At 32.6% G+C, this 27,500-nt stretch overlaps 1 protein-coding gene and 1 pseudogene across 6 annotated transcripts in view; one reads left to right on the top strand and one right to left on the bottom strand.

Annotated features, from left to right (window-relative positions):
- Positions 1-27,500, bottom strand: part of numb (NUMB endocytic adaptor protein) — a 64,660-nt gene that overhangs the window by 4,117 nt on the left and 33,043 nt on the right. For 3 of the 5 annotated variants that reach the window (XM_089078236.1, XM_089078237.1, XM_089078238.1), the window contains 9 exons: positions 5,337-5,501; positions 4,807-4,878; positions 3,442-3,664; positions 2,809-2,991; positions 2,286-2,543; positions 2,061-2,081; positions 1,508-1,687; positions 864-1,363; positions 1-368 (listed from right to left, as the gene is read on the bottom strand). The exon at positions 1-368 is cut by the window's left edge and continues 4,117 nt beyond it. In XM_089078236.1, coding sequence (XP_088934362.1) covers positions 66-368; positions 864-1,363; positions 1,508-1,687; positions 2,061-2,081; positions 2,286-2,543; positions 2,809-2,991; positions 3,442-3,664; positions 4,807-4,878; positions 5,337-5,474 — 1,878 coding nt within the window. In that variant the 5' untranslated portion in view covers positions 5,475-5,501 and the 3' untranslated portion in view covers positions 1-65. Of the gene's footprint in view, positions 369-863; positions 1,364-1,507; positions 1,688-2,060; positions 2,082-2,285; positions 2,544-2,808; positions 2,992-3,441; positions 3,665-4,806; positions 4,879-5,336; positions 5,502-19,623; positions 21,541-27,500 lie in introns of those variants that run through there. The other 2 variants (XM_089078234.1, XM_089078235.1) reach the window with 2 other exon arrangements.
- The window catches only part of LOC148936498 (uncharacterized), a 12,504-nt pseudogene continuing 8,391 nt past the window's right edge, over positions 23,388-27,500 (top strand). The window contains exon 1 of the transcript XR_016139534.1: positions 23,388-23,483. The product of XR_016139534.1 is annotated as an uncharacterized LOC148936498 (transcript). The remainder of the gene's footprint in view (positions 23,484-27,500) is intronic.

Here is a 27,500-nt window from a genome sequence, read left to right as displayed (position 1 = left end):
CGAGCGTGCGGCCGCTATGTGTTCGAATGGAAATACTTGGCGACGCTATTGATAAACTCCTGACGCTACAACTGCACTTGAAACGCCTGGGCCGCGTTCGGCATGATAAACGGATTCGTCGTGCCCGACTGCCGTAGATTTCTGGCTGCGATCTCCGCCCACTCGACATCGAAAGGATCGGAGGGTCCTCCTTTGGAGTTCTGGCTCATCGCGGCCGAGCCGAGCGAATGCGCTCTCGCGTGAAGAGGAGGCGCTCGACGGGGACTAACCGGCATCTGCTGCGAAACCGGTGACGGCACAGTGCCGGTTATGCTACCCAACCATTGCTCTGGTTTCGGCAAACCGGCTGCCGTGGGAAGCGGCTGCACCTGTTGGATGGAAAGAGCGAAAGGCTGCCTCATAATTTGCATTTATAATGTGACAAGTGAAAAAAAAAAAAAATCTGTTCTATCTGTTCTGATTGCGACAAAAAAACTGAGAGGTCAAGAGAGATACGTCATAAAAATTGAATATGTATTTTAAAAATAAACATGAAGCTGTTTCCAACGAAGGAAACATGATGATTTTCTCAATACGAGAAAAAAAAAATATTTTTTCAAGAAAGGTAACAATATATTATAAAAGCTGCTTACAAATTTTTAAAAATATACATATATACATATATACATTTAAAAAATATATATTATTTCAGACATTAAATATAAATCAATAATTTAGAAAAGTACAATATGCAAAAAATATATGTACATCAAAATAGCAAAATGTGATGTTCTATTTAATCTCTGCTAGCTTCGCTAATATAAATTTTATAAATTTTAAAAATTTTTGCCAAGATTACGTATAAATATAAATGTTTAACTTACCAGAGCTGTCGGGATACCAGTTGCCGATGAAACTTGAGTGACATCAGACGAAACTGGTAATGCTGGAGAAACGGATGCTATGCTAGTACTGGGAGAACTTGTTTTCGGAGTCATCGCGGAATTTATTGGGATCGGCGATCTATTTACGGCCGATGTAGACATATTTCCTAAAGAGGACGTAGAAGCCGTGCTGAAGGCAGGACTTGCTGCCGACGGCGGAGTGCCGAAAGCACCCACACTAGAGGAAACAGGTGCCGGTGTGCTCATCACGACCGGAGTAGGTGCGTTCGTCCTTGGAAGAACAGGACTCAAGTTGCTCGTTTTAAGGAGAGGCGTAATCCTGTGATTCGATGCAAGAACAGGGGATGCTGCAGACTCTTGCCAACTGGACCCGACATGATTCAGATTATTGAGCTCTTCATTCTTGTCGTTGTTATCGTTGTTATTGATATTGGGACCGTTCTGCAATTTCATCTCGTCCAACGAGCTACTACTCGTTACTGAAAAAAGACATAAATTGATTTGTAAAAATTACCACGCGTATAATTTTTCAAGCGCATTTGTATGATTGTTGAAATAAAGAATGAAACAAGCAACATCGTTACAAATATAATACTTTGCACAACTTTGCTAAAAAGTCGTACCTGGAGGAGAGTTAGTTGTGATGCTGGTAAAGAGTTGCTTGGCGACGGAGCTCGTGGTAGACGACGGTATTGGTCCGAAATCGTCGCTGCTCGAAAGCAGAGAAAGCCCTTGGGAAAGCTGTTGACACATCGCAGAGACGCTGTCATGGCCACCAGGAAATATTTCTGGTATTGGACTCACTACGAAAAAAAACAAAGACATTACATTTAATATTATATTCAAGATAGCCCAAACTTTACAACATTGTGTTGGGACGCATTCTACGAAAGGCATGCTAGAAAAATGTATAAATATATATCGAGATGATGATATAGAAGAGTATATAGAACGATAAATACACGATGTATGTTTATTTTTAAGCATGAAATATATACATGGGACAGATTAAAATTACCAGGATTCTAGCTACACGCTCGCAGTGTCGTGAGTCACGTAAATTATACGAAGAACCATGTGTGGGTGGGTGTGTGTGTGTGTGGAAAACGAGCATGATATTAAGGATACATTGAAGTGCAAGCAACAATAAAGATTAACAGAATAAGGAGTAATGACCTTCGTCATATCCTTCGAATTCTGTTGTAACACAGAGAAGTATATTGTTATTTAGTAATCAGATCGATTTAAATAAGTAGCATATAATCACAGCATATGCACTTGTGCGTGCCATACCATATATTTTTATTCTCTCTCTTATATTAATTGGCTTTGATAAAATTATAAGTAAAAAGACAATTTAAATTATAAACAAAATAACAATTTAAGGCCAGCAACACTTACCTGGGGGCTTTGTAGGTACAATGTGGGAATGAGCTGAGGGCATTCGTGCCAAATCCGTTGGCTCGAGACTGTGACTACGTGTGCGTTCAAGATTACTAGGAAGATCGTTGACTCGTAGACTGAGCTGCCTTTTAAATGGGGATGCTTGACTTAGCTGCGTAAACCCTCGGAAGGAACCCTGTCGCTCCAGCATAGATAAAGTGGCGTGTGGCCTTTCGATCGCAAAGGGATTATACACCTGTCTAATCGGAGGCATTTCTGAAAATGGCAAATATTTCATAATATATGAGTAAAATATAAATAAAGATATATTACTAATCAACAGCATTAAAAGACATGTTTTGTTTTAATTGTTTTTAAATTAACAAATTTAATTTTTCAATCATCTACGAATAGATTGTCAAAGTTCTTCGAAATAACAGCTTCTAATAGAAATAAATATTTCCATTTATTACATTATTTCTATCAATCATAGATTCTAATAGTAAGAATAGATACTTGTAAATAGTAATATGCGACTCACCTGCTGCACGATCGCGCGCTTCTTGCAATCGTTCCGCGAGATTCGGTTGCCTAAAGCTTCCGCTTCTCGTAAAAGTGGAAGTTTTCGAATCGAAAGTCATCGTAACTCCACATTCCTTGTCTCGTCGTTGCTTTCTTTCCAAACAGGCAGCAAAGGCACAACCCACTGCATGACTTAATCTTTCTCCCGATGATAAAAAAAAAAAAAAACATTTTGAGAGAATGCCATTACTACTTATAAGAATCTTTTAAATATCATTGTATCATATTTTCAAAAACATTTCTATGCATGAAAATAAACGGGAAAATATACGCAATTTCCACAGCAATATAATTATATATAATAAATAAATTATATATAATAATATAATAAATGTATAGTACTTTTTTATAAAAATTTGTAATTACATAGAATACCATAATAATTTCATTTCAAGATTTGAGATTTATCAGTAATTAAATTAAATTAAATTATATATATATATATATATATATATATATATATATATATATATCGTACTTGATGCTGCTTATATTCGCAATGCATTGATAATTTACCCTTTATCGACAGAGTAAAGCATTCCCCTGTACAGGATAATTTTTCATTCAAATGGGAGATAAAAAGGTGCCTGACTTACCGATTCTTTTAACGCTAAAAATCCGTGGCACATCCACCGTCTCGTCGTTCCATCCCTACATATGTAACTAAATCCTTTCTCATGGTTTCTATCCGGCGCACAGAACGAAACCTTCTCGATCGTTTGATCAACAATTAATCCCTTTGTTTCGTCCTCGACAACGCGCAGTCCGTCGCCGGATACATGAAGTACAGCTCGCACTGGTCTTCGTCTTGAATTCTAAAAATTTAGTCACGATTTACTCGGTTGTCCGAAGTGCCCTCTGACCTTAACACCAATTTATTTTCAGATCGCCTCGGTGTCAATGTCGACTCTATATGTAAGCCGTGCTAAATATAGTCGAGGCGAAAGACTCGGAGAACGTAGCTCGCCTGCCTTTCGCAAACCTTATGAAACTTTCTATAGAGCTTCTTGAAATATTTGAAATGAAAAGCACTTTATGAAGAAATAATATATATATATAATAATAATATTATTCTTGTGAAATTATTTATTCTTATAAAAATTAATAGATAAATGAAATATATGACATAGAGTGACTCATTTTAAATTTGATGTAATCAAATATCTCAAAAAATATAGAAAATATAGTAAAATATTTCAGACAAAAGTTGTAGAACCTCGAGGAGGTTGCAACATTGATTTATTTGCAGATGGAGTCACTGTATCTTTTATGTTCACTATTTTTTTCAAAACGTAATCATATATTTCTTGTTACATAATAGGATTTCTCTAATTATTTTGACTATTGAAGTAATAAGATACAGGCAGAAAGTCAATAGTGTAGGAGATATTTTATACTTTATTCGAACATATTTTGATATAAAATATCTCTACTTTAATATTTTTACATTTAAATATAAAAATATTTAATTAAATATTTAATTTAATATATTTAAATATAAAAGTATTAAAGTATATTTATTAGAAAATGAATATTTCACAAGATATTTTATACTTTATATCAAACTATGTCACAATAAAATACCTCGTAAATTATTTTGATACAAATATATCTAAATACTTTTATATCCAGAATAGGATATAAAAATAAGTGCTAATGAAATCATGCTATTTAACAAAATGTATGATTCCATTAAAAAAATAATAATTATAAAAAGATCTCGATTATATAGTGTCATCTGCGAATGAATTAATATTATAATCGTGTAGGCTCCTCGACATCACTACAATTTTTGTCTGAAACATTTTAGTATCTTGCATATCTTTCGAGATATTTGTCATTTAAAATAGGATATCATACATATGAAAAGCAAATTATTAAATGTGGAAATTAATGTTTTTAATTAGTCTGTAGAGAAACTATTAATTTCACAAAATATTTTACATAAAATACTTACCCGAAGAACTTTAAGAGCCTCCTCGCAAACCTGCATACCCCTTGATTCGAACACCTCCACACATCCCAGGTACTGCAAAAATAAATTTAATTATTCATCTATTAAGGATCAAAACAGACTTGATGAACTTCGAAAGAGAAAATCGATAAGAAAACTAATAGTCTTTGTAAGAAATTTATTTTCTTATTGCTTGAGAGGATAAAAATTTCTAACATTAGTATAGTTGATATAAACTATATAAACTATGTTTAAAATTATAGGAGCTCTATTTAATAAACCGAATCGATTATTTTAAGCATCATTAATTATTTCCATGCAAACAATAAATTTCCGATGATATTAAGTTAATTAACGATTTATAACTTTGCAAAGACAGAAAATAAATATTACATGTTAATATACATATTAATATACATATCACAATGGTTAAGTAACGCCAATTAAGCTTTTAGCTTTCTAATTAATCTAATTGTCATGTTAAGAACTTTTCATCTGCTCCTACACAATGGATATTAAATTTTTATGCATACCTTGACGTTAAAAGCGCATGTAGCTGAACGCACTGCGCTTTCATCCGCTTGCCATTGATGAGGTTTGCTAGACTCGGGCACATGAGGATCTTTTCGCCGACGAAAGCTGTCTCGGAAGCTTCGTCGAAGCCGATCCATTCTTTTTCCCGGCGACCTTTCACGCTTCTGTAATAGCGAAACATAAAAAAATTTATTTTCTATAATTAGAATTCAAGCGGTATTAACGAAGGGTTTTCCCACGAAGGTAAAAAAAAGTATCCACAACGGATAAATGTACGGGGGTTACCCAATGCTAACTTTTGTATGAAGATGGAAAATAAAAATTCGTAGCAAGATTCGTAATCGCATTTTTGATACTGATGTAAAAAAAATATTAATGTTTTGATGTGAAATATTGGTAGTCAATTATAAAAATAAGACAGACAAGAGAAACTAATAAGTGCATATATAAGAAATGTATATTCATGAAATCTAATAATTTGTTATTTTTATACGAACTAAATATTAAAGAATGTTAAAAATTTATAAAAGATTATGTTTTAATTTTATTATTTTTGATATAATTGTTTATCAAAAAAAATCAATAAAATATTTTTTATTTTTCTTGATATTTGTTTAATTCAAAATGAGTTTTAATTCATGTAATATGTGCAATTATAAACAAGTGCTTTCAAAGGAATAAAAAAAGATGATAAAAAAATATTAAATCAGAAGAAGTTTAAAGAAATTAATATGTATATATATATATATATATATATATATATATATATATATATATATATTAATGATGCTGATAAAATTACATGTTACCTTTGCACGCATATTGTTAAAATTTCAGCTTAATTAACAAAGTCAATTAGTCATGTTAGTGAGGAAATCTTAAAATAGGATCAACAACAGTTGCGATGTCCACAAGAAAAGACTTTAGTCTTAATTATCTTCTGATAAGGATTCACATCGACAGCATAATCAGTCAAGGCAAAGCCGTCAGCGGATTCTCAAAGGACTCGCCCAGGATCTTTCGGATGGATCGTTAAGAGCTTGTGTGTGTGTGTGTGTGTGTGTGTGTGTGTGTGTGTGTGTGTGTGTGTGTGTGTGTGCGTGTGTGTGTGTGTGTGCGTGCGCGCGTGCGTGCGTGTGTGTGTGTGTGTGAGAAAATGTCCGGCCACTGTCTGGTAACCGTTGCGTCGAGTCGTCAACTTGACAAAGCCCTGTGATCGAATCTTGAGACCCGTTCCCAAAGAATCCTTTATATCGGAACCCTCCTTTATATCAGGTCTCACCCTAATACCAACCGCGGATCTACCCTTCGAATCGACGGCACCCCTAAGAGCTGGTCGACGGATCGGGAACGCAGACACACGTTAAGAAGGCCTTTCTCGTTCGTACTCTACATTTCTTCCCCTTCGTCATCGACGGATTTCCCTCTAACCGTACTCTTCGCTTTATACTATCCGACTTTGCAAGGTTAATTGGTCGATATTATGTCATCTGAACAGACGTACCGACGTGACATTTCAGATTCTTGTATCGCTCAGAAATACAATCAAAGTAGATCGATTAAAACCTGTTAAGACTCGTGTTTTCTGACCTTTCGTAACCATAACTATACTATAACTATATCTATTTCCAAATTATCTGATCTTCTTATTATAAATAATTAACAAATAACAAACACGTTATTATAATTTCACACATTTTTCTATTACTCTTTTTATTGTACAAAAGTACAGACTAAAAGTCGCCATTGTGTCGAATTATATGTATGCATTTGTATGAGTTTTCGTTCTGAAGAGTTCGCGGACTGCCATTGATCAATGATTAGCTTAATTATCTTCTTGCAAAAGCTTTTAACACTAATTGCAGGATATCACTATCAGCAGAATATACCAATGCCATTCATTTCCTTTTAGTAATAAATATTTTTACAAGTTTTTAAGTAAATTTTTTTGTAGTAAAGATTAAATTAAATTGTTACTTGTAATAATATATAATCCTAGCATTAAAGTTTTTTTTTTTTTATAGATTTTCAAATACATTAAACATTAAAAATGAATTTTAAAGTATAAACAGAATTGAAATATTTTTCTAAATTTTGTATTTTATTTATTAAATATATAATACAGAGATCGTTACTTTAAAACGTCAAGAAAAGCATCACCTTTAAACATATCAAAGAATTTAAAGCTGAGAAAAATATATTAATACAAAAATTTTTAATTCTCAAACGCACTCGATATTCGTAGTATCATTCACTCTCGTAATATGTTTTGCGTAACTGGTCGTATTCTATATAGATAGTATATATATATATATATATATATATATATATATATATAGAGAGAGAGAGAGAGAGAGAGAGAGAGAGATAGTATTCCATGAATGATATCATACATCAGACTGACATGCATATATATTCTGAAAATTGCGATGAATGTTCAGATCCATCCAGTGCAGTTGTTACTCGTTACTGTTAAATGTAATTAGGACTTCATCGAGTTAATTTGTGAATCGAGCAGATAATTCAAAATCGTAATGCGAAACATGTGTAAACTCGTGTGTTTGTGTGTATGTTATATAAAAATTATAATATATATATATATATATATATATATATATAAAATTATAATTTTTATTATAATCATTTATTATATATATATATATATATATATATATATATATTTATATATAATTAAATATATGTATAAATATGTATAAATAATATACACGTAATATATAATATATATATATATTCATTATTAAATATTATAGATCTCGTGTATATTGAATACACATTATTTTGTGTTCGTGCAAGTATGTGTGTCTGTATAAACATGTGGGTGTATGCAGGGTGAGGGAGATACAGCTTTAATGTATCGTTTAGAAAAATTGCCATCCCTCCTCCCCCTTTATCACATTTAAAATACGAGGGCATTGATCTAACTTTATACGGTGCTCCAGATAATGAATATCGGCAAGAACATCTAAATGCGTCCACTACATTCGTATTCTCATAAATAACTTCTTCTGGATATGACATGGGAACAGTTATTAAAGAAGGCATATAGAAGATATATATATATATTTTGGATTCGTTCTATTTAAATTTTTAGTCAGAGAGCAGGATGCGCCATATTCGTACACGTGCGAGTAAATATAAATACGAATTATCGGATTGTAAATCTCAAATAAAGTTTGAAGTTATTTTTTGTTGTACAAAAATTGTAAAAAATGATCGTATATAATTATCAATCATCGATCTGCAAATATGCAAAATAAGTTAAAATAATTTTCAAAACGTGGTGATATCTATTATTTTAGGATCAAGGCCAAATAAACGCATCTTCTATAAAGAGTATGATTTGTTCGTAAAACTTACCTTCACTTCGACGATTGCATATCGCAATCGTGTAAGCCTTCATCGGTAATCGAAATAAAAATAAGAGAGACAGACATGTATGACAAAAGTAATTGGAACAAGTCAAATTGGAAAAAACAGAAATTTGCAAGGATTATACAAATTTTCAATGTATAGATAAAAAAATTACCCAATTCTGTATTTAACTAAATGAAAATTGTTGAATATAAAATCATACAAATCCAATCCTGTGGCACCTAATGCAAGGATTTACTATTTCATTTTAAAGATAATTATATTTTATTTAAAAAATTGTGGTAGTAAGAAAAATAATATCATCAAATAAAATATGACATGCACAACATATATTATGAAATAATATATTTTATATATCCTTACATCCTTCAAAGAAAAATGTTTTAATATTGAATCAAGCATAGAGCATTTATTTAAAAAAGCAATAATAGTATTACAAAAATAAGGTTCCCGAGGTTCTTTAATAAAGTTATTATCATTGCAGATTTAAATCGAAAGCGCGCACCATAGCATCACAAAGGGAGATTAACAAAAGTACGATAAAGGGCAGTCGTCTATCAAGGACATCGGTAGGTTTTAAATCGCATGTCACGTGTCTCCCGTGAAGGACCATCGAGGGAACAGACTGGCATTATATCACGCACGAGTAGCTGCATCCCAGGTTCTTTTTTTTTCTTTCTTTCTTTCTTTTTTTTTTTTGACGAGACGACACCTCTCTGATGTGAAAGCGATAGCATCTGGGATCACACTAGATTAGAATAATATGATGTCCGATGAAAGTAATCGAGTACCCCATGCGATGGCGCGCGGTCGTCGGTTATCGCACAATAACCGACTAATGGGTAAAATGCGTGCGAAAGTAAACGCAATCGGGTTAGCGAGGGTTGTTTGCTCAGTACGGTAATAGGCTTACCGTATGTACAAGCAAGCGGCAAAAAGGATGCGTTCCGTGCATGCATTTCCGTGCAACGATGCCGATTTTATTTCGTCGCTCCGAACGTCGTGTCGTGCGAGCGTCGTCTATCGTCTCCTTTATCAAGCGAGTGACGACCGCGAGAGGCATGAACTCATGTCAAGTGAACAATATGACACCGCCTAATGCCTATGTGCTGTACAGCATTTGATCGACCGAAATTAGTCCGCGGCGTTGTAACGTTTTGCAGAGATTTAATTTAACCCCCCTCTCCCCCCTCCCCCCTCACCCCCCGGCGGGCGACGCGTTTCTCTGCACGCATAACTGCCTTTTAATTGGCACGAGATGGGGAACACGAGATGGGAGACACGATTCTAACACGCATCGTAATTCGCTCTCTTTTCCATATGATGATTATAACAATTTAATAATTTAAGAAATTTATATATAACATTCTAATACACGACTATAAGTTTCGGAAAAATCTTAGCACTAAGGATTAAGAGGTACTATCGGTAAAAAAAAAAAAAAAAAAAAAAAAAAAAAAAAAAAAAATTTATTTAATAATTTTCTTTTTCCCGCTTATTTTTACCTTCGAAATGAAATTTTCACATATGTAACATGTTCTATCATTTTCCGCGTTAATTTAAACTTTACGGGATTCTACTATAGAATTATTGCGTTTGCATAAAATAATATATTCCACTACTCAAAATAGGTAATATGCATTTATATAGTTTAATGGTATAAATAATATACAATTATTAATTATTCGTTAAATAATAATAATTGTTAAAATCGAGCAGTGAGTTGAATCGTTCATTTTCCACACAAAAGCATAATTATGATGCAAATACGTGTATCATTCGATAAATTCAATGATGTTGCGATATTAAACGTAAAGGTATCTCACGTTAAAGTATTTGCCTTCTATGTGATACACTCACATAGAGAACGTTATAAATGTATTGATCGCGCTTCTTTTTATTGCACATATAGATATATCCACAGTGGAGGAGAGATTATAAATATTCCGTGCAAATATAGTGATCAGATACAAACTAAAACTATGTAAAACAATTTCGAAATCAAAGTGTGAAAATTGTTTTGTGTAATAAATATACAATCAAATTACAATCCAGCATGAAATTCTGAACGATACATGAAATAGATGTAAATAATAGTTATATCGAAACAATTGATTTTGAAATTATTCAATGTGTGATATTGGAAAAATCGACATATATATATATATTTTTTTTTTATCGTATGACAATGTTTATATTTAGTTTCGCATATTAACTCTAATAAAATTAATTCCAAAATTAGTATGCACATTTAAAAAAATAATCTTATATCAATTAAATTATGAATAAAATTTAAAAATAATTTATAATTTCTTTCTAATATATTTTTCGCGTTTAAATATTTTTTTCACGCTAATAAATCAATTTACGAAAAAAAATTATACTTATTCTATTCAATTGCACGTGAACTTGTATTTCTACAAGCACAGCACATCTTAAATTTCAAAAGATAAATATATTTTACGTTACTAAAAATCTTTCAATATGTAATTTATTTCATTAGTTTACTTTCTCAGCAATTTTATATACAATTTTGTTAATATAATATAAAATTGATGCGTTGATTCATAAAATGTCAATGATTCAAGCAAATTTAATACTCAATAAACCAGTTAATATGCATAAATAATGTTCTTCATGGAAATGCGTGACAAAGAATAAAATGAATGATAAAATAAATCATCGTCTTGGCTTCTCCGCTCTTTGTATACTCTGTCCTTAGTATATTTCGTGAAAGTTGAGCAACTTTCTTTCCTTTCAAATATCCTCAGTAGAGTGATGACTAATGATATGAGAATTTAGAAGATTTATGAGCTTCATAACATTTGTATTTATCTATCTTCTTCTGTTAAGATACAGTTTCTTCAAGTTCTTTCACAATTGCACCAATTTGTCACTCGAATTTCATCCAAGTAAACATTTTACATGCGGAAAATTAAACACATTATTTAATAAAATAACTAAAAAATTGAAAAAAAAAAAAAATATATCATTCATGTTATAAATGGCTATGAAGACAAAGGATCAAAACAGGAAAAAATTAAAATGGGAAAGCGTAGGTGTAATTTGCAACTATGCAACGTTATTGATTATATCGTGTAACGCACTGACACGGACCGCTTTTAATAGAAGGCTGTGTCTTATGACGTACTATTTTTAAAGGAAGTGGAATAAAAACCTGGATAATATATAATGAAAGTCTACATTTCTATATAATGCTTATAAAAAAAATGTTATTCTTTGTACACTTTTCATTTATTTTCTAATAATAAATTTATTCTTTTGCCAATTGTACAAATTTTCATCTATTCTGTATAAAGTGCAGAAGCTAAAAAGACAATTTTTTTTCTTCTGACAGAAAATATACTTCACGATCACGTTTAGATAGTTAAGATTTTCTCGAGAAGTGTCTCGTGTATGATAATCGGGCGAGTAAAACCTTGAGGCGTGAAAGGAAAGAGATGTTAAGGAATACATCTCTGCACATTGCGTATGCAAGTAGCATGCGCAAGATAAAACTTTAGGTACAAATCTTGCATAACAATTTCCATATTCCATGCTAAGACAGAAATTAGAATTTCATACGATTTTACAATTTTCTTATTTATCACGCTCCTTTAACAATTTCTAAATAATTATAAATAATTAAATTTTTATTTTACATGATAAAAATGTGGATTTTGTAAAACTCCAATAAATATTGCGTGCAGAAATTTCTTGATTAACTTTTGTATCTATCGAATGCAAGATTTGCCATCCGAGATCATCCGAGAATGATTTACACGTCAGAGATGGCACGTGCGTCATAATCATACATTTTTTCCATATAAAAACTCACTTCAATGTCAATATGAATACGTACGTGTAGTCTTTGCTTATCCAATCATTATAATTAATTTAACTTTATTCTATCAAAGAAAAAAGTGTAATTAAATCAAAATAAAAATAGTTGAAATATTTCAATACTTAATATATTATAATATTTTTTTACTCATCCAAATGACGGTTAAGATAATTTTGTGAATGGCAACGATCTAGGAAAGTCTACACGAATTTTTAGCACGTTCTTAAAGCTACTGGCACCTGTTTTCAATCTCAAGGCTAAGAGCGTCTCAAAGTCAAATCTATAAATCAAACCAATTAAGAAATGTCATGATTTAAAAATAGCCAGCTTAATACATATTCGTTTAATCTCATTATACATTGGCTCACCAAAAATTCAATGCTCACAAAAAACGTCACAAGATAATAATTATTAAGTATTTATAATTTTACCAATCATTATTATATCGATAATACAATTTGTATGTTTTAATGTGTTCAATTTTAATCAAATTTCTATTATATTAATATTACAAACATTATTGATAAATTGTAACATTGTAAAACAATATTTCTAAAGTCAATTTATAAAGTTTATAAAAATGAAATAGCTTTTAAGATCAAACACGATTTTTCCAGTTTTAATATTCGAATATTGAAAAAAAAAATTTTATTATTGTTTTATTGTTTAATTTGTGAAATTAGTTTTCAATTTGCAACTTGTATTTTATTTTACGCTGTAGTAAATCTTCCAGATCAGAAATTTAATTTAAATAAAAATATTGTCATCAATATACTAATAGTAATGCATTTCAGCTTAATAATATTACTTTAGTTAAATAATGTTAAATGAATTTTTTAGTCTATGTAAAAATCTTTATTTCTCCTTATAAAATTCTTATAACTTTTAAAAAAACTGTATAAAAGATTTAATTTTTGCCATTCTTTTGCCATTCGGGTTACCGATTAGTCTCATCATTTTGCTCCTCACATGCTGTGAAGATAACTATCAGCATAAAAATCATACATTTTAACAGTTTGTATATCTTTCACATATGTATGTAGATAAGAAGACTATAAATTATGTGAAAATATTTTATTCTGTACTTTCTTCGGAATATTTTGATCAATTAAATATCGAAGATGTATGATTAAATAATTTTCTTCATACAACACCTACTCATAGTACGATGTAGATATATACATAATTGCAAAATACACAAATTAATAGAATATTAATCTAAATTTTATATTTAATTAAAAAATATATAATATATTACCAGAAAATAAATAATAGCGCGTAGCGTAATAATGTCCGGTATTAATAAAAAAAACTTAGATAAAATTACTTGAATATAAACATTTTATTAGTTTGTTAACATATGCGCTAAATATTATTTTTATTTTTATTTTATAAAATCGTTTAAACATACTAATATTTTACCTAATTTATAACTTTGTTGTATAAATTGTTGTATATTGCATTATAATTTAAAAATTCATGTCCAGGATTCAAAAATTAATATAAGGGAATTTGGGAAATAAAAATGAGAAAAATGTCAGCTAAATATATGCACGATTGTGTATTTTCGGTGAGAAAATATCTTGGACAGCATAGATGGAACTCAACCGATAGATATTTTTTTAGAATTAATATGCGACCAGAGGAAGTCCGATTATGGAAGCTGCACTGTCCATCCAATATAATCGATAGTTGAAGTCAGGAATATTCACGAGTACAAAGTAATTCGCGCTATATCTCACATTAAATAACGTCAACGATGACGTGGAAAATGCGGAGTCCAGCGTAAAGACATTCGGATAACGCAGCCGCTACCGAAAGAGTAACGTACGAGAGAAAAGTCTAGCCTGTACTCTCGTTCGATGAATGAGTTATAAGTTTTATCGGACTTTAGATACGCCTAGTTGCATTTCATGTAAATCCATTTTGCGTCCTTTTCTCAGGTGGCAGGTGTCTACGCGTAACAATAACGGAGGCGGATGTGTGCGCACGCAGAAAAATGCGCAACGAGTAGGCTTTCACACGAAGCAACGTTGGCGCGTTGTCGTCGTCGTGACATGGAAATACCAAGTATAGGAATGCAACACGTACGGTTTTTCAACCTGCGCGATCGATTTGAATTGCGGTATAATTGAACTTTTTGTGTGATCGCAAATCGACTAACGACTCGAAGGATTGAGATAAGATCGATGAAAAAGTAAACGCATTTTATTCGCAAGACTAAAGAAAAATGTAGATGAAATATAGAGCTTTTTTTTTTTTTAATATCTAGCACTCGTTATGTAACAAATAATTTCATTATAGCATAATTTATAATAAAAATTTTCTTCTCTTTCCGACTAAAACTACACATGAATTCAAAAGTCAGTCTTGCAATCAGTCTTGCATAAATATCTTCTAAATGCCTAATGAACAGAATCATAACAGGACAAGAAAGTATGAGGTGTAATAAATAAAAAAATTATCAACTTTTCAATAAGTTGCCATAAAAAATTAATAATAAATTCAATTCTTTTTTTACACTCTTTTAAAAATAAAAATTCAACTTCTCGTAACTTTTAATTCAAAATTACATTACAAAAAAAGGTAAAAAATGATGTCAAATTCATGCGCCTCTCGTTACTTTTGATTTTTGTAAAAAATTTGTCAAAAAATTTTCAGAGGATAAAAAACTTCTTGGTGGTACAAAAGCTGTGATATCAAAAAGTATCAACTTTCAATTTTATAAAAACAAACTGTATAAAAGTAAAAAAGATTTTATCGAATTCTTCCACTTTATTAAAGTTAATCAAAGAGTGATATCAATTTATCAATATTATAATTAAATAAAATTGTTATACATGTATCTACACATCAAATATAAAAGAATTTGAAGTTTAAAATAGTACTGAAACTAAATTGTATAAAAGATTTGACACCAATAAGCATTTAATTAGCAATGAAAATCTGATATAATTATAGTGTTTCTAGTATGTATTATAAGAAAATCTAATATGTTATATAACAATAATAAATTATTACTTTTTATATCTTTTTCCAACTGACAAATATATATATATATATATACTGCAATTATTTTTGAAATTCATTGTTTGTCAGTTGGAAAAAAATATAAAAAAAATAATAATTTATTATTGTTATATAACATATCAAATTTTCTTATATATATATATATATATATAAAATTGTTTATAATTATATATTATATATGTATATGTGTATGTGTGTGTGTATATATATATATATATAAAATTGTTGTTTTGAAGAGTTTAGCAACTTCTAAATCTCTTTCGCTTTATCGTCGCGAAATGAGCGCTGCGTGCAGCACCAGTTATCCTTGAGTTCGATCCCCTCGATTCGATCGGATGGCGGGTATGCGTGACCACGTATACGAGAGTACACACTTGCGAGTGTGGCTTCACGCATGCGAAGAGATTTATGTGTGTTGACCGTGCGTAAAGCACGACTCGGGTGTAATGGTGATACGTTGGCGATCGGTTGACTCGCCAGGCATCTCTGTAATTTGCGTACTACTGTCCTCTTCCTTGAAACAAATTCGATCAAAATACTGGCTTTACATCCCCTTCAAATCCCCAATCACGCGGTATTGCATATTTTTATATAATTATAAAAAAAAAAAAAGTTAATGTTATCTACAAACTGTAATTTTAAACTACATAAAATCATTCGTGACAATAACATTTTAATTTGCATATTATAATATTATTTATTTAAATGTTTTTAATAATCTTAAACTAAAACCATTATTATTATTATATTCTAAAATTATATTTATTCTTATTTTTCATGATTCTATCTACGTGTAAAAGAATAAATATTATATTTATAATACAATAGCTACATGTATTTACATAAATTGTGACTATATTTTTTTTTATATACAATATCTTCTTCATTAAATAATAGAACGGCATTGTTCATTCCGATTCCTAGTTCCTATCGATTGCTTCTAATTAACATATTGAAAAAGTATAGAACGAAAATAGAAGAGACGAATTATTTAACATCGCGACAGACAGAAATCTATCCTAATGCAATCTAACAATTCCGCTGGATAAAACGTGTAACATTATCTTTCATTATACCTCATAATGAAATCAAGGGAATGACACAACATTCAGATGTTTTTATATTCACCTTCTCAAGCTTTAAATTTATTCTACTTGCCTTCCACGGATTAAATAGAGAAACGAAATAGCAAGCCAACAGCTTTTTCATCAGAGAAAATACGTCTCGGCAAATTATCTTTAACAAATTTTACATTTGTTTATTTATTCTGCAATAAACACGGCTTGCTTGTACAAAATAAAGTTGCAGTGTGTTTTTCATCCAGAAAAAATTGTGTCACACACAAATCGCGCTGTTTTCCGTCCGCGTATTATATGAGAAGAGACGCAAATTTTTTTGCTTCACATGCTGTATCATCTTTCAAAGCTGTTGAATTAAACAAGACTAACAAGAATATAACTTGCTCTTCAATAATCTTGTAAAATGCATTTGTTATGCATTGTTATGCGTTTCAAAAAGAAAGTATTAATCTTTGGAAGAAATATGATTTACGTGACATTTTTTCCACTGATTTTAATAAAACTAATAAAATTGAATTTAATAAACATTTTTGAAAAATTTAATTTATAAGTTTCATTACACGCATGACAAAATAAAGCAAAATATTTCATTAAATTTAAATTTAAATTATTTATTAAATTTATTAAATTTATTAAATTTAATAAATGATGGTTAACAACTGTTATTACGTGCGTTGAAAATTAAAAAAAATATTTATTAAACTCTATATGCTTTAAAAAAAAAAAAAATTGCATTGCATCGTTATGTTCGCAGTGAATTTCGAGCGATACATTAATAATTAATATTAAATATAATATTAAATTAATATTAAATAATTTTCCAGAATAGTCATACAAAAAAAAAAAATAAAACAATAAAAAGTAAAAATTGAAATAAAAAACTGTACATTAAATAATAAACGTAAGCTCGAAAAGAATTGATTTAAAATTAATTAATTTTTTTATCAGTAAATTGACATACAAAAAAGATAATTATTAAATTTTATGAAGTATTATTACAGACTGAAAGATAAAATTACTATTTCTTAACTCTTTATAAATAACAAATTATTCCGAGACTCTAAGGATTGATTTTCGCTTGATTGACGCTCGCTGTCCAACATACGGTACGGCTTTTCGCTATCATAAATTGAACGTCACGTTTACGATGTGGGCATGTAATGGATGGATGGCACGCCGGACCGATGGACGTTACGTTCGGACACGTGCTCGCGTGCAAAGGTCATTGAAACGCGAGCGGCAACACCACACCTCTCTCGTCGTATTTTCGCGAACCGTCACGCATGGAGGTGCGTCATTGCATCTGCGAAACGGGAGGATTCACAAATGCGGCTCACACGATCCGCGTAGCGCGCGCTGATAGTCTCGGTACGATGAGTATACCGAGGATTTATGTGTCGCGCAAAAGATTTCTAAGCGCTTGAGAATGCTCGATTGTCATAAACTAAATTCTCACAAATCGACTGTGATGTGTGTCCACGATGTATCCACCGAACGTAACGAGCGCAACGCGAAATGATATATTAGTCATGCCGTGACCAATGTGATCGATGTCACGCGCCTACCATTAATGAAATTCCTCGTTACAGAAATGTCTCAGGTGTGTCACGGTGTCAGCAATAGTCGGGAACGAGAGTCGATTTTATTTTTCGTTTTCAGCCACACAAATTTTTAGTGAATTATTAAAGTTTTTATACGCGGGAAACAGACTGTATTTTAGCATCTTTTTAAATTATTCTCATTTAGAAAACTTATAGACTTATAGAAAAATAATGTAATTTTTCAAGTGTCACGCAAAATAGAATATATTATTATTAAATTTATTTACGTACTTTCTTTTCTTTCAAGTCATCTTCACGATACGTCTTCACAAACAATGTTTTACATGATGAAGTAGTGCCAAAGTTCTATTGGATTACGACATAACTCTTTGTCACGACATCGATGAATGAACATTAAAATTAAACTACAATAGACTTAGATATGATTTTTAGATATTAAAAATAATTATCTTATCTCTTCTTTTAAATTTCGAGTTTATAGTATATTAGTACCGTATCAGGATAAAATATTTGATAGAAAAGAATAGAAAAATTTGAAAAGAAGGAAACATTTTTAATATTTAAAAATATACAAACATATGTAAAAGTCACGTTATACAGCAGAAAGTTGCGACAGGACAGGAAAACAAAAAATAAAAATGCACAAGGGGCACGACTGCGGGTGAAAAATGGAAGTAATAAGAAGGGTAAATCGTCATTTCCGACGGTAGCAAATCTCAAATTTTATGAAGCGTGGAATAAACCGTCCCTTCATACGCTCTTCCGCCAAATAGAAACGTTAATGTTCACGTCATGACGTATTAGGATTTATGCTAATACTGATTATGCTAATACTGACTGGATTTTGTTTTATTAAATAAACAACAATGTTCATACAATTATAAATAAGCAAAAATTTTAATACTTAAAAATTTTAATTATAAAAAAACCAAACTGAAATTATTTTCATAAGTTTAAAGCCTTAATCATTGTAAATTAATAATCTTAATAATAAAATGAAATGTAAGTAAAACTAATTATGAAATTAAAAATATATTAACATATTAAAGTCAAGCAGTCTGCTTAAACTAAATTTAAGACCAACATACTTTTTGATCTATTTCCACCTCCCTTTTCACAATTTTCTAAATAATTCTGTGTTTATTTAAAAGTTTTTAAAAAATAAATTGTGACCTTCGAAAGTCTACTATCAGTGGCTATTCCGAAATTTATTTCCCGAGTTAAATACCGAATGAACAATATCATGTGCTCGCAGCTGTCACGCGGGTAAATGACAGTTTTGTTTCATATTACAGATACCAGTGACAGAATAACACGCGCGACTAATCGCGAGTAAAACGCCACATTTAATAAACAAATAAAAAACACTATCACATACCGAAAGGCGAAGACCGTTTCCAGCATGGCTGGTAGCCCTCTCGAGTGGCTGGTGGGCGGACGGGTGGTTTCCCATTTCTCTCGGCTGGCGATGTTTTCACGACGGGTAATACCACTCGCGTCAAGTATCCAAATACAACGGATCGTTGGCAATTCCACGTATCCTTTGATGCACCATACGCGACGTTACGGAGATCCCAATATTGATATGTGCAACGATATGCTCAACGACACAGGTGTGACCTTTACGTCACGCGTCCACCTCTCGTGTCGGAAAATGAAGTGAAAGAAATTGACAGAAGAATTTTCTTCCTCTCTCGACGTACGAAGATGTTTAATTAGAAATTTTCACAGAAACGCACTACGCGAATCGACTTGTCAACAGCTGGCTTTTCGATCTCTTCCACTTTACTCCAATGTGGACTCCCCCCCCCGAATCCCTTTGCTACTCATCAGTCCTTTCGAATGACGTCCCGAAGACCACTTCTCTGATGATGAGGAGTGACATCGAGGGTAGCACCGGCAGGGCCACTCGATCAAACGGCATTCCTATCGGGAAATCGACATTGGCCCGGTTTTACGCCACATCCGTTGTATCATGCACAACCCGTGATCAACGGCGTTGTGCATCAGGTGTACGCCTCACCAACCGCGATCGGTTCCGCACTGGAGCAAGCACTCTACGAGCTCGCGCGTTAATCGCAGCCGACCAGGGTAATTTTAGTCCGGCACAACGGCCACTGAATGAAAGAGACAGAGACAGAGAGAGAGAGCGGGGGGGGGGGGCGCGGAGGAGGGAGAGAAAAAGAGAGGTAGGGGCAAACACTACTGGTGATGAATGTCGTGGTGCGTGGTGCAGGAGGACATGGCGGCGCGAGATACTCTCTCGAGAGAGAGAGCCGGCCGGTAAAAACGCAGCCAGATAAATGTGAGAGAGGAGGCTATTGCCTTCTCCTCTTTCTTCAGCTCTTTCTCTTTTTCTTCGTCTCTTCGTCTGACCAGCGAGCGTCCCGAACTGGTCATACAACTTGCTGCTCCAGCCTGACGTCAGAGATTCCACCTAGAAGAGTGGGATTCCGATCAGTCTCTCTCTCTCTCTCTCTCTCTCTCTCCCTCTCTCTCTCCGTTTCTGGTCTCCCGGCTAAGTCTTTTTTCTCTCCGAGTGCCTCACTCTGTCTCCCTCTCCCTTCAGCCTACTGGATACCGCGAAACACCTCGCGGATGACAGCGGAGAGTCACGTATTCTGCCGTACGTCAGAACGTCACACAATCGTCACGCAGTCGGCTTCGTCGCTTACGCGATGATGCGATCTTGCGTTTGATCTTTTTCCGTTTCGTTATTTTTAACCGATGACCGCGTCCTCAATACATTTGTTACCGCAGTCCTATCGTGAACTCCAATCGTTCTTTCTTTTCCCGCCTCTCTCAGCCGGTTTTGTTTTTCATCCCGCTTGAATTGCAATCGCTATTTCTTCTCTTTCTCGAAATAAGAAACAGTTTTGTCGTCCAAGATTTTTCAACGCTCAAGTTCCTCGAATCGATACGAATTATTCAACCGCGTAAATGTCGGACGGATAGAGATATATGTATATGAGACTAGAACTAGTTCGATTCAACTTTCAAATCTGGCACTTAAAATGTTCCACGGGTGAACCTCCCTCTCTCGGAAGCCGCTCGCTGCTTGAGGACATCACGTACAGTCAATTAAACTAACTTCACACGCTGTTTTAAAGCACGAATTGATCAAGCTCGAAAGAGACACTTTGGTGTATTTCACGAATTAATTCTCCACGTGAATTTCCTATAATTTAGTCGACGCAATATTTTCCCACTCGTCTAATCAACTATCGAGCACTTCCGACAATTAAGGTATTAGGCAATCTCAAGAAGCACAAGCGAGTTAACCTTTCCCATCTGTGTTGATGTACTTTCCCTTTTTTTTTTTTTTAACGTAGTCGCTTTACCATTAATATTGAGGAATTTTGTGTATAATACATCAGCTCGAAAATACAAATTTTTCCCGCGATAAAAAAAAACATTTGTTGCACAATATATAATGCGAGGTTATCTTCGAGGTTACTTAGCGTGCGTCGACTAATGGAACAACGGCGAAGCGCAGCTACGCAACGTAAGTTCCCACGTTTTTCCGTTAGCACTGTCGCCGTCACGCTCAGCTACTTCCGGCGACCCCACCGGAACTCAAAAAGTACGTTTGATCTCCTGCACGAGGAAGGATCTCCAGCCGAAGAGTCGACAGTTCGACAGCTCCGGAAGGCTCACTTTTGGAAAAATTATTTATCACTTAATTCCACCCGAGGCAGAATTTACAGGCTTTATGAAGCGGCTAAAAAAAAAAAAAAAAAAGGGCACAACCGCACAGCACGATAAATTTTTATATCGACGACGCAACATTTAATGATATCAGAAGAAATATTTTAAAAAACAACTGTTGAACAATATATATGAAGATGGAAAGAAAGAAATTTGCCTTGGTAGTCCAACGGGCGACGACGGCTTTCGAAATGAAGACTTAACGTTTTCACGATCTGACGAACGCGCCATCTGGATTCGCAGGTAACACAGGTAGATGACTCAATGGTACAATAATTTCAGAAGAATGTGGAACGTGACGAGCGTCCGTCGAAATAAAATTCAAATTATTATTTAGGAAAAATATATGGTCGCGCCGTTTCACTTTTGCCGCGGGAGAACGATACGACGTAACGTCACTTTCACCGAACGGTATAAGTGACAAGAATTCGAAGATACATTCTGGAGCACACACGAGTCTGACCAGGTACAACCCCCCCCTGAGAGACTCTGGATGCGAATGCCGAGGGTCCCCAACAGACCCAAGCCGCTCTATCCCACTCTGCCTGTCTCTTGTCAGGGACAGATATTAAACTCCCAGGCCCTTCTTTTAGAGGTATTTCATCGAGGAGATGCTTTTCTTTTCCTAATTTACCAAACGACATTATTCTTAACGTAACGCAATGAAATATACTTTATATTTTATTTAGATTTACGTACATATATAAACTTGAATTTTGTCCAGATTTTTCTTAATTTAAACTAATTAATAGTTTTTATATTCAAAAATCTTTCATGCGCAAGAAAGAATATGTTTTTCCAAATAATGAAATGTTTAACTCGTAACATAGTAAAAATATAAATTTGTTATAAAATTTGTTTATATACGTATGTGTATAAACATGTTCATTTTTTTAATTATATAGATAAAAAATTTAAAAAAATTGAGATTAAATTTAATTGAGAACTTTATATCTTTTGATAAATAAATGTCTTTTTGTAGCATAGATATACAAATGTGTAGCATAAGTAATATATGTTGTATCAAATTTCAGGAACGTATATAGCAAGAGGGTGCCCTCTTGTTTACTAAAACTAGTCAAATAAAAATCACACAATTCTTGCTGTTCTCTCTCTCTCTCTCTCTCTCTCTCTCTCTCTCTCTCTCTCTCTCTCTCTAACGAATGCCTTGGCCCAAGTCGGGCCCAGGTTGCTTCCTTCTCCCCACTTCATGTAGGTCTCAGGGATATAGTTAGACTCAACAGTACCCCGATCGTCGGCTTCCGCTCGAAGTTAAATCGACGAAGCAAAACCGGTTTTTCACGTGATTACACTTTCCGAGAGGATGACTCGAGCTCGATTCCTGAGCTGGATCGGAGAAATTTACATCGACGCTGGCAACCTGGGGATCGTCTTTGCGATCTTTGCGACAGTCGACGTTAAGTCGCCGGGACCATGATGGAAAGTCCGAGTCAATTCAAAACGAAAAGTTGGGGTGGACATCCGAAGTTTACGGCGGTGAGAGAAGCAGCTGCGCCGAGGCAAATGCTCGTACATCTGCTGAGACACGAGAGAAATTTACCGCAGAATTCAACACGCGTCTCGTTCGGGGAGTTTTCTCATCGAGTAAAATCTATTTTTTTTTTTTTTTTCATTTTTGATAAAAGCATTTGATGAAAAATATTGAAAAATTTTTCAATTTTTTTTCAATTTTTTCATTTTCTATCGCTGAAAATCTTATCAAAACAATTGATCATTACTCAACAGATCTTTCTGTGTCATGTAAATTCTCATTAAAAATATAGAATTGTTGAAAACCAAAAAATGCAATTCAGAGAAATTCAAGTCTTTATCAAAACTAAATTTGTACATACATCTTAATATCGTACAGATAATATCAGATGTAAAAAGGAATTTATTAATCAATAACGTGACTTAAACTACGAAGAAATAATTGAATTAATTAATTAATAATATTTTAAAACTATTAATATGAGAGAGAGAGAGAGAGAGAGAGCCAAGATTATTCAATACTTTTTTTATGCAATTCAAAATTGATATTTTTTTCAAAATAGGATTGCATTTTTATTGCAGTTACATAAATGGAACGTTAACTAAGTTACAGTTGAAGCTTTAATTAAAATATAAGTAACATCTAATGGAGGTAAAGATTCTCTTGCGTCCTTCAAGCAGCTGCGATACTTGAATTTACTTTCCACGTTTAAGGGCGCGCGACGAAAAATGATGAAAGAAATTCAACATCTGCCTTTGCTTTCCTCCACATCCACGGTACTTTCCAATTCGAAAGGTAAACATATTAATTGCAGGAAGTTTACTTTCAATATTTTTTTTATATTTAATGATATACACATTGACATGCAATTATATGCACAAACCTGGAAAAAAACCTAAATTTTAATTTAAGAAAAATTCTAGAAGGGTTTTAAAGAAGCGTCAGTTACTAAAAAATTATAAATACACTCATGTCTATAATTTTATTATAATATATGATAACTACAGGAAATATAGCAAAAATTAAAGTTTCCGCATTTTATCCTGCTATTTTATTTTATAAAGCGATAAAAAATATGACACCTTTCGTGATATACAAAGATACAAAAAGCTCAAAACGAAGCTCAAAATTATCTGCTTACACTCTAAAATAAGAATCGCGTTTAGTCTCTTCAAGAAACACGAAATATAAATGTTAGACTCTTTATTTCTGTCCCTGGTCATCAAAATAATTCACAATTACTTTTAAATATGAAATATGAAATTTCCCATTTTTCTTATTTGTTTCAATTTGTGCCACCGTGTACATATTGCGTAACCATATTTTCCTCCATAAATATCAAGATAATCGATAATTTTATACTTATTATTTTAATTTATTCATATTGCGATCGTGTAACCTTGTCCCTTATTTTCTTCGTGCAATAGAAATCCCCGCGATCGAAAAAGGTCGCGAGCCGCAATCGTACATCGCCCAGCTGCGACTATTTCGGTCGGACTTTTTTCACGTTATGCACACAGCACGTTCAGTTACGCACGTAAAAGAGTTTCACAATACGTCGTGGCGCACACACAAGCACACGCACACACACACACACACACACACACACACACACACACACACACACACACACACACACACACACACACCCCACACACACACACACACCCCCACACACACAGAGACAGAGACACACACACACACACACACACACACACACACACACACACACACACACACACACACAATCTCTCTCTCTCTCTCTCTCTCTCTCAAAATACCAGGGCGTTATATGTGAGCACAGGTGTAAAGAGTAACGAACGATAGGTGCACTTGCGTCTCGCGATCGAAGGGCGACTCCCAACATCCTCCCATGAAACCTGCAACTATGGCTTACGGTGACATGGACTATTGCTATTCTAGCAGCGTCCTTTATTTGTGTCGTGCGAATGTCCTGGACCTCTCTAATATATCCCACTGATATATCGCAATAATATAAATTAAAAAGAAATCTCTCTCACAAAAGCAATAGTACTAAAAAAAAAAAAATTAACATTTGAAAATTATTTATAGTTATTTATCAATAACTATAATTTTAGTTACATTATTTTTTAATTATTACCAGTATTGTTTTATAATTATAGTTATTTTTCAACGCAGGCAGGCGTAAAAATAAAAGTTATATAGGTATTGATGTAAAACATATACAAATTTGAAAAGTTAATTGTGTAATGTGATATTAAGCAATTTAAAAAATTTTGAAGGTGTGCGAAATAATATAATATCAATATTTTTTATAAATGTATCAATAATAATTAGCTCTTAGTGCCTCCTACTTATATCAAGCGGTATAGGAGTTCAAGGAAAACTTCCGAGTGCATATTTTTTAAGTGCATTTACTTTTCAATCTGAAACTTAAAATATCGATATATTTCCTCAGCAAGTCCATCAATGTATTTTGCATAATAATAATATTTTAATAAATATATATATATACATACATGAGATGCGTAACGAAGGATATTGTCAAACCAGGTATATTCACTTACAAATTATAGGTAACCATGTACAAACGAGCTCGAAATACTCGTTCTGCAAAAGGTATGACGTATTGAATGTAGGCATGAAAGTGACGTTGATAATAACCAGTTTTGAGAATACAACATACCACTGCAAAATCTGTGTACTACCAATGTCAACAGACGAGAGTGCTTGCATTACTTTACATACACAAGAATGCACTACTAGAATGTACTACTTTAACCTAATTGGCTCATTAGATTGATTTATTGCGACGAATATATATCAACTTTCATAAACGTTAATTGTTGTTTGACAAAACAAAAATAATAAATTAAATATTCTCCCGTTGAGAGTAAACGGTAATTTCTCTATAGAAATTACGTTCTATCTATTTCAATTTCAAATAACTTTTTGAATTATTATTATTATTATTATTATAATACGGTAATTTAAAATTTTTTACAAAAATTCAGACTCACGTGTTAAATCAAAACGTATATTGTATAGAAAATGTTTTTAATTAAAGAAATATGCCATCTCTTTAATGCTTTGAAAATAATACGGCTGTTAAAAATTCATTTCTATTAAAATATTTTATGATTAAAATATCGATCGGACGCATATTACGACAGCTCGCTAATATATTTACAATTTGATTGTTTCTTCCGTTGTGCGGAAAGAGCATGAGATAATGGCGTTCTATATGGAATATACGCGTCTTTCGAGTCTCTCTCTCTCTCTCTCTCTTTCTCGCACGTGCGTTTGCACGCCATATGGCCGCGACAAAACCACATGCCGGTATATTCCCATGCATATCGAACTAGCAGGTACCATCAAAAGCATATGCTCTCAAATGCATATCATCTCTCCGTTGTTGCAAAATTTTCGTCGTAATTTTCACCGTTATTATACTTCGATAATTAATAAAAGTAGCCGTAATACCAATTAATATAGATATTCATATTTAAGCATCTTTCTACATGTGATATTACGGGAAAATTACGTAAACTTGGACATTTTCTACTATACACAAAGAGTAAAAATTACAAAATTACAAAATTACAATATTTGAAAAGGAAATCTTAAGACTTTTATTTTTTGTAAGTATGAATGTTGTTACCTAATTATGTTATATGATAAAAATTCTAAATAAATATATAATTCATGAAACGTTTATAACGTTATAATAATAATTTGTGAATTATATAACATTATTATATATAACGCAGATTCGAAAAATTTTTGCTTTTGCTGAAAATTATAATAATCAAATGTTTGGATCTGTGTTAAATTTATTTGCAAATTTTTTTTAAATATATTAGAAATTGTTTTAATTTAAAAAAAAAAATGAAAATTTTATTGGTAGACTCTAAAAACAGCATGCTAATTTCAAGTAACAGCATACTAATTTCATACGTGAATTTGCGTGACATCTGATTAATATCAGAGTGAGTATTGACGAGATAATACGCAACATAACAGGTCCCAGAATCGTGTTTTCAATTAAAATGTATTTATTACAAATATCCAGT

This window comes from Pogonomyrmex barbatus, unplaced genomic scaffold (genome assembly GCF_055798465.1).
Source record: "Pogonomyrmex barbatus isolate J1 unplaced genomic scaffold, ASM5579846v1 scaffold21, whole genome shotgun sequence".
Classification (NCBI taxonomy): domain Eukaryota; kingdom Metazoa; phylum Arthropoda; class Insecta; order Hymenoptera; family Formicidae; genus Pogonomyrmex; species Pogonomyrmex barbatus.
Note: the sequence above shows the minus strand (reverse complement) of the source record. Positions and strands in the feature narration are given on the sequence as shown.